At 41.5% G+C, this 8253-nt stretch overlaps 1 protein-coding gene across 2 annotated transcripts; it reads left to right on the plus strand.

Moving 5' to 3' along the window:
- The first annotated feature begins 161 nt into the window (after positions 1-161).
- Positions 162-6644, plus strand: zgpat (zinc finger, CCCH-type with G patch domain). Of its 2 annotated transcripts, XM_040013917.1 has the most exons (7): positions 162-334; positions 699-1350; positions 1519-1652; positions 1743-1910; positions 2323-2445; positions 3745-4156; positions 4539-4677. In XM_040013917.1, the coding sequence occupies exons 2-7, from the start codon at positions 740-742 to the stop codon at positions 4675-4677; spliced, it is 1587 nt and encodes a 528-aa protein (XP_039869851.1). In that variant the 5' UTR covers positions 162-334; positions 699-739. The 2 variants fall into 2 exon arrangements, with proteins under 2 accessions (XP_039869851.1, XP_039869852.1); XM_040013918.1 differs by lacking the exon at positions 162-334 and having other exon boundaries at positions 740-1350; positions 4539-6644.
- Positions 6645-8253: the final 1609 nt, after the last annotated feature.

The following is an 8253-nucleotide window of genomic DNA, read 5'->3' on the forward strand; positions in this document are numbered from 1 at the left end:
GAATTTTTTATGAGAAAGACGTTTGCTACAGAGAAATCCCCATTTTTAAGCTTGTTCTGACAATTTTTAGCTCTCGAAACGGTTTGACGCTTAACGATGTTAGCTTTATTTTGAAAGTAGAGTATTCCCAAAGGAAGTCCATTCATTTAAGCGAGCTTGACTACTGATCGGACGTCAGACTCATACATATAGGCATATGTTTGCCGGTGCTGCACAATTCTAGTATCTGTATTTAGTTATTTGAACTAAACATATTTTGAATAAAGAAGATTTTGTTGGGGCTGTCATTTTCCGTCGCCGTGGTGGACATGAGACAGCTACCCTAATTACAAAGGTAATACAAGTGTTGTAAAAGTTAGCTTAAAGACGGCTAACAGCTAAAACAGTCTGTGATGATGTTACAGACATGATTATTTTGCTACGTTAAATCCTTGACAAATGTTATGGTACCTGTAACACACAGTCGATGCTCTTATTACAATGAAATCACATCTTTTAGATGTGGTTCTGTTGTCTACCTCAGATTTACCAACATTCACGAAGCTATGCTTCCTCTTTGTCCTGTTGTCACTCAAATATCTGGAAATTTCTTCTCTTGCTATAAATAAGTGGCCCATAAAGTGTGACTTTCGAAATGATCTTTCTTCTTATATCTAGATTCCCCTTTTATCTTTTGCATCTTGGGTTTTTTTCGCAAGGGGATAAGCTGCCGGTTCCTGCCCTGGCTCGTAGGGTCAGCATGGATGAAGAATCCCTTGAGGCAGCCATCGCTGCCTATAGTGCCCAGTTGCAGCAGGTGGAGACAGCCCTGTCTGCCGGCCTGGACCCCACCCAGCACTCAGACCTGCTCAAACTGAAAGAAGATCTCTGTCAGCTGATAGAGCTCACTGAGGCCAGCCTGGTGTCTGTCAGAAAAAGTCAGCTGCTTGCAAGCCTCGAGGAAAGTAGCGGACTGCAAGTGAATGCATCAGAAGCAGCTACTGATGCAAACGGTGGACTTGATGCTGAGTTTGCTGCTTTCTACTCTGAACTTGGGGAGTCTTCGGGTAATAGCTCAGATTCCAAAGAGAGAACTAAGGAGGGGGGGGGGGGGGAGGTGGATTATGAAGAGGAAGAAGAAGAAGAAGAGGACAAGGAAGAAGAAGATGCACTAAGTGGTACCAAAGTAAGAGCGCCCTATCGGACAACATGGGGAACATTGGAGTATCACAATGCCATGGTAGTGGGGGCAGAACCGCCAGATGGAGATGAGGCACAAGTGCGAGTGCTCTACATCTACCCCACCCAGAAGTCTATGAAACCCTGCCCGTTCTACTTGGAGGATAAATGTCGCTTTCAGGATAACTGCAGGTAAATTATCACTTTCACTGAGGTGACCATAAATTACTGACAGCGTGATTTAAATTCAGGGCTTCTGTCAGTTCAGTCCCTTACAAGATTATTGTATCATCTACTTGGATCTCAGATCTGTACACACAGATCTGAGATCTTATATTTGGTGTTTTTTCACTATCAAAGGTTTTCTCACGGTGAGGTGGTCTATGTGTCGGAGCTCAGAGAGTTCCTAGACTCTGATCTCAGTAATCTGGAAGAAGGTTCATCTTGCTTGGCTCGTCATGAGGACGGTATCTGGCACCCAGGCAAAATAAAAGGTATTCTGTTCACAGAGTGGTCGTAATGTAAACACAAAAAAAGTATGAAGAGGTATAAAGAAATAACTCAAAGCCTTCCTCTCACTTTAGAAATTGACAGCGGTTTCTACACTGTGAAGTTCGACTCGCTGCTGCTGAAAGATGCCGTGGTCGAGGCCGATGGCGTTATCCCACCTTTAAGGGAAGATGACCCGCTGTCATCAGAGTCCGACTCGGATGACATCGGTGATGGAGATGATGCTATGGGATATGCAAAAGGTGTGTTTACATTTTGTAAGAAAAAACAAATCAGCCACAACATCAGAAAATATAATCTTTAAGTCTGCCTGCCAATAAAAAAGGCAATGGGGTTCAGAGGCACTCACTTAAAAAAAGAAAAAAAAGAAAATGAAGAGGCTGCATGGTGTCGTGATTTCTCTTGGCAAGTGAACGATCACCTGCTCGATTCACCTTTGGGGTTTTGTCAGTAAAACTGTGGTAACTCCTTCTGACAAACAAACAGCTGAAAGTAGCTTATGTTAAAAAAAGTTTCATGTCAGGACATCATAGAGAACGATATTAGTAAAAATGTATCTGTCATAGCTACACATTGGGCCAGTTATTAATATGAAGAAGGGTTTTCTTGACTTGAAAAAAGAACTGACTGTGTCTTTTACTTGTTGTGCAACAGTTATAGACTTTGCTGTGGAACCCACTGAAACATCAAGCAGTGCTAATTTTGGTGGCTGGGAGGCGCATACCAGAGGCATTGGATCCAAGCTCATGCTCAAAATGGGCTACGAATATGGAAAAGGTGAGTGCAAACAGTGCACAACACAGCGCTGAGGCTCAGAAGTCACAATGTCCACTCCTGGCATGCTGTTTAAAAATCAGCTAACCTAACTCTTTGCAGTCATTTTGTTTTATTTTTAATTCTTGAGTTTTAAAAATAGGACAAAACATACATTTAAGACACTTTTAGAAACAAGAAAATGTAGCACCAAGATTAGGAGAGGTTGTGATGGTGTGTGGTTAGTGTAAGACAGTGGTGTTTGGGTGAAGCAGTTATTTTCTTTAACAAGACGCGAGAGGGCAGTAAGGTGCACTTTAAAATCATATACAATGCATCACAGCTCAAAAGTGTGTCATCTAACAATAGACACACAAATGTCTATGCTTAAATTTGTGTTTGTCCAGTTTTATTTTCACATTGCTCTGTACATGATTGTATGTTTGTCACATTAACGAAACAAGTTTTCATATTAACTTAAAGTGGTTTGTGGTATATTCAACCCAAACAAATGTCTGTCCAAAATAAAATCAAGTCAAGTCAGATGTTTTTGTATAGCACATTTAAAAGACATAGATCGGTCTTCAAGTTTGAGTTGAAGATTTCCAATCAGACCTACTTTGTTTTTTGGTTTGTGTGGGAGGGGTGGGTTGTTTATTAGGAAAAAGCTTAGATATTACAAACAGCCTCTTCCATGATTTTCTTCCTACTTTTGTCATACAAAAGAGGGAGAGCAAGTACCTAAAATAGAGATAACTAATTAAATAACATTGATTAATTATTATTAAAGGAATGAAAGACAAAAAACAAAAAATGTTCCCAGTATCTTTTGGTTCTTCCAGTCTAATATTCAGTTGTTGAAAGGAGGAGAAATAACCTATATAAAATTATAAATAAAATTATTTATAATGGTAGTGTGTGTGTGTTTGTGTAGCCTATCTATCTATCTATCTATCTATCTATCTATCTATCTATCTATCTATCTATCTATCTATCTATCTATCTATCTATCTATCTATCTATCTATCTATCTATCTATCTATCTATCTATCTATCTATCTATCTATCTATCTATCTATCTTCTGGTTTTCACTGTCACACTCTATCATTTTTTGTGTGTAGGTCTGAGATTGAGAATTACAGTCAAACTACTAAACTAACATTAAGTTAGATACTGGCTAACTGGTGTCTTAGTTAACATATTTAGAATTAATACAAATGCATTTTCACTGCACAGTGAATCCTAATAAAAATCTATGTATACAGATGTAAGAAGCACATTACACTGTGTTCTTCTTCACTCACTGTCTTTTATGTTTTCAGGCTTGGGAAAGCTCCAGGAGGGCAGAGTGGAGCCAGTAATGGCGGTGGTACTGCCCAAAGGAAAGTCTCTGGATCAGTGTGCTGAGTTCACCCAGAGACACACCCAGAGCAAGGCTGCAAAGGACGGTGCACAAACAGGCCGCCCAAAGCGGCGCAGAAAGCCTCGGGTCGCTACCAGAGGGGGCCAGACCGTTTTTGACTTTCTCAACCACAAACTTGGAGGCAAGACCGCTCATCCTCCCGAGGGGGGTGCTGTTGCGCCATCAGCGGCAACCGGGGTGGAGGCTTACCGGGGAGGAAAAAGCACCAAGAGGAGTCTGAACGTGAGGCTGTTCCAGGCTGCCGAGAGGGTGTCCCAGACCGAGAGGGAGATCCAGAAGCTGAGCGAGTCACTCAGCAGACAGGCAGGCAGGTCAGTACTGGGGTCAGTGCACAGTCTTCATTAGCTGTACTGCAACCTTAGCCAATTGTTTCCCCACAGAGCCTCAGCAGCTGCTGTCACATTAGAAACCATTGCATATATCGCTCTGCTTACACAATACAACAGTCTATTGTGAGATATGAAGCATGTGGAACTTGAGTTGCTATAATGTTCCTGACAGTTAAAGTGGTAATTAATGTGAGTTTACAAAGAAGGACTGTGGGAGTTGCGCGAAAATGTAAATAAGGTGTGAAGTTGCGAGGTTAGACACATGGTTCTGTGGCCAACGCAGCTAAATTCAGTCTGACTCATCATCTCGTCTCAATTCCTAATCTGTCTGGGTTTTTATTTATTTATTTTTATGTGTGCAAAGGGACCCATCCATAGTGAAGCAGTTGGAGGAGAAACTGTCAGCGGCCCGCCGGCTGTTGGTCCAGCAGAAAGCCCAGGAGCTGTCCATCCAGAGAGAGCACAAGAAGGCCGACACACACAAGAAGATGACTGAGTTCTGAGCTCAGTTGTCTCTCAAAGACATGGAGGATAAAGGAAAGCACCGCGAGCCTGAAATGAACTTTTGCTCCCGCCCTTATGTCAGGGTTTTTTTTTTTTTTTTTGCTACACTGTATTTGAAGACTTGTGTTTTTTCCAGTCGTTTCTCACCGCCATCTCTTGATGCAGAGTGATTCCGCTGCTCTTCATTTATTTTTAAGCGCTGGCGCATTATCCGCTCAGCATTGATGTTTTTTTGATTTCCAGCTGCACAGGTCTCAATAATGTTCAAAAATATTTTTCATTTTTAATGAACTTCTGTTTTCCTAGCTGTATTTTTCTTCACCCGAACTGAAAAAAGAAAAATATATAGCTTGTTTGGAGAACCTATTGTGTGCCTTCCTTTGTTCTTAACCGCGCACACCTGAGCTCCACTTTAAACTGAATGGACTGTGTAACAGAATTTGTAATGTGCTCCCATTGTTAGGCTTCTCTGGCAGAGGTTTCGATCGCTCTGGCCGAGCACCGCTCCAGTGGTTGGTGCCGTATACTTGAACTTTCATACTTTTAAAATTACATCCTCAGGAGTTGGAAGACCTTTGCAGAGTTTTGAAGTTACGCCCACGCTTCTTATGGCTCGTACACACCATCTTTGAAGTTGCAACCGTAACCTTTCTGTTAAATAATGAATTTGGAGAGCAGCCTGCCTGCTCATAAAGTCTGACACACATTGTCTGTGGGGTTGGGTGGTGGCTACGTGAAGTAAAAGGTTGCAGTCGTGGTGCTGGGCAACCGTAGACCAGGCCTTCGTCCTTTTATAAGCGACTTCAAAACTGATGTGGCGAGGCATAATAACGCTATTACTTCAATTTATAAACACCTCCATTTAGCATCTCAAATGAGTCCAGTGAGGTTTAGTGTGAGTCGGAGACCATGACAGACAACTAGAGGAACTGATGAGCAATCATATCGTCCCTGAAGGAAGACAGATTGTACAATCATGCTAAAGCAGTAACAGCTGCAGTGAGATACAGTGTAAGCATGTGCACGGGGGTCTACTGGAGAAGGCGGGAAAGCCACAGAGGCAGAACTCCTAAACCTTCTTCTCTCCGTACCCTGAGGGAAGCCCCCGCTTGCACCTCGGTCTGTTGAGTGACAGCACTTTGACTGCTGATGACTGCAGGGGTGACGCTGAATTCGCTGATCATGGGCTAAATGCACTATGTGTGTTGATTTAATAGGATCCCTTGAGGGTCTGTGCTTCACGCTTTACCCCATTTATGAGGGTCCAGTCAGTGCCCAGCTAGAGGCAGATTCACTGCGTGTCCTACTGTGGTCGTGCTGTCTGCATGGTTGGGTGTATGAGTGCACCACACACTCCCACAGACACTCGTGCCATAAGAATTTGCTGGGGCAGTTTTTAACTGCGCTTCTCGGTGCCTCACAATTATGTGAGGTGAAATTACTTCTATTACTGTATGTTACTTGTGTTCATATTATATAGGTAACACATTATTCTGTTAATTTTTACTTGCTTTTAACTTTATAAAAGAGTGTTACTCTGAACATGTAGATCAGCTGAGCTTTCTAATGTTTTTGTTTAATACTCCTGAGAAAAGTGTGTGTTTTTATGCCCTATTCATTAGGTTTCACAATCACTGTCACAAATATTGTAAATATTTTCTTATGTACAGTCATATACAGGGTAGGAAATAAAGACATATGGTGCAGGTGGATGTCATTCTAGCACAGACAGGTTTATTGGCACACATCATACAGATAAAAAAAAAAAACAGCCCAACGTTATAAAAGTATAAGGTTATTATCAGATATCTGGTTCAGTCTCTTACAGTGAACCTCACGCATGAATACAAATGTCTCACTTTCTTTGTGATGAATATTGCTGAAAACTGTGAACTGATTCAGTTATCTAGCAAACTATTTTGTGTCTGAACTCACAGAATAGATTATTAAAGTCATGCTAACTGTCTCAGTATTCCAGTTTTTACACTTAGTGGTGTTCCTGAGCTAATAGGCTTTGAAAAGGTGCAAGTAAAATCCTGCCAAGGGCTAGAGACCCCTGCACCTGCTCTGGCTGATCTTAAAGCCCCAGAGCTGGCCTCCAACCTGTAATCTCACCTCCAGCTGACCCTCCAGCTTGAGGCTGATTTGTTTCATTAACACGGAGGAAATGAAATAGGACTTCCAGTATTAAGTAAATAGTCAAAACTGCTTTGATATAAAAGCCACTGTCTGACCGCAGTGTTTATGGTAATCTGTCTGACTTTAGCTTTGTAAGTTTTACGTCTAAACGTGACCATGAAACCTGCATTGTATTCATTCAGGTTACTTTAAAGGTAGAGCTCTTCCTGCTCGGGTTTACAGTCATTATAGAAATGCTTTAATGGCTGAGTTTGCCAGTGATGTTCTGACTGCTTCCCTAACAGGCGCAGGCTGTTCTTTGGCCAGTTGGCATTGAATCTTGGATGCAGATGCTGTTCCCTTGTGAAGATTTTGGCTCAATATACTAGTTTTTGAATCGTGAGTTTTACTTGAGATGAAAGTGACTTTGTGAAAATCTCTCTAGGATGCTTTTAATGCTCCCAGAGAAGCACGAGTGACTCCCAAAGCACTTAATGCATACTGTTTAAATACAAAATATTCTCATCTGACACAAATACACTGTAATCATGAAAACATGACTCTTCACATATGCGGCACTCTGTTCTATACATTGAAGGCCTTACTATCTACCTTGTATGCACACTTATTACCAATTAACAGTTAACAAGTTTTCTTTTTACAATTTTGCATGATGCATGAAATTGACATGTTTTTCCATCAGTTTACACTTAATAACACATCAATGACTCACTCGAAGGTATTTTGAATATTGTCTCAGAACTGAGTCTTCTTGCTAAATCAATTTTAGCTTTGGATGGGATGTGAGGACTCTGTCCCATTCTCCTGAAACATCCATTTAAACTCTGTCAGTCTGGATGGGAACCATCCTTGAGCTGCCATCTGCAGGTGGCATACTGACGTTAAGTCTGGTCTTTGGTTGGGCCACTCAAGTGGCAGCGTTGTGCTGAAACCACACTTGGACTTCATTTCAGTGTCATGTTGAAAGGTGAACCTTCATCCCAGTTTCAGGTTGCTGGACTCTGGAGACTCTGTTCTTCTAGGACTGTTCTGGATTTTAATGCATTCACACCACCTTTAGTCCTGACCCGTCTCTTTGTCCCTGTCACTGAGAAGCACCTTTGTGTTCACTACAGGGATAGTATTTCACTGTGGGGCTGAATGAGGTGATTGAAGGAGCCTGCTGTTTACCAGACATAAAACTTCTGGAGTTCTGCTCAGAGAGTTCAATTTTGGTTTCAGATCAGAAAATATATTTCCTGGTAAAAGCAAAGCTGACTGACATTATTAATTTTTACATATATTTGCTAGAAAAAATGGGACACAGCAAAATATTAAAACATGCAAACACAAATGGAACTACAATATACAAGGCAAAAACAGAGTTTGTACAATTTTAATAAGCTTGAAGGACAATATTTGGTATGACCACCTTTACTGTCCGACACAGTCTGAAT

Source organism: Simochromis diagramma, unplaced genomic scaffold (assembly GCF_900408965.1).
Source record: "Simochromis diagramma unplaced genomic scaffold, fSimDia1.1 OVJJ01000705.1, whole genome shotgun sequence".
In the NCBI taxonomy this organism is placed as follows: Eukaryota; Metazoa; Chordata; class Actinopteri; order Cichliformes; family Cichlidae; genus Simochromis; species Simochromis diagramma.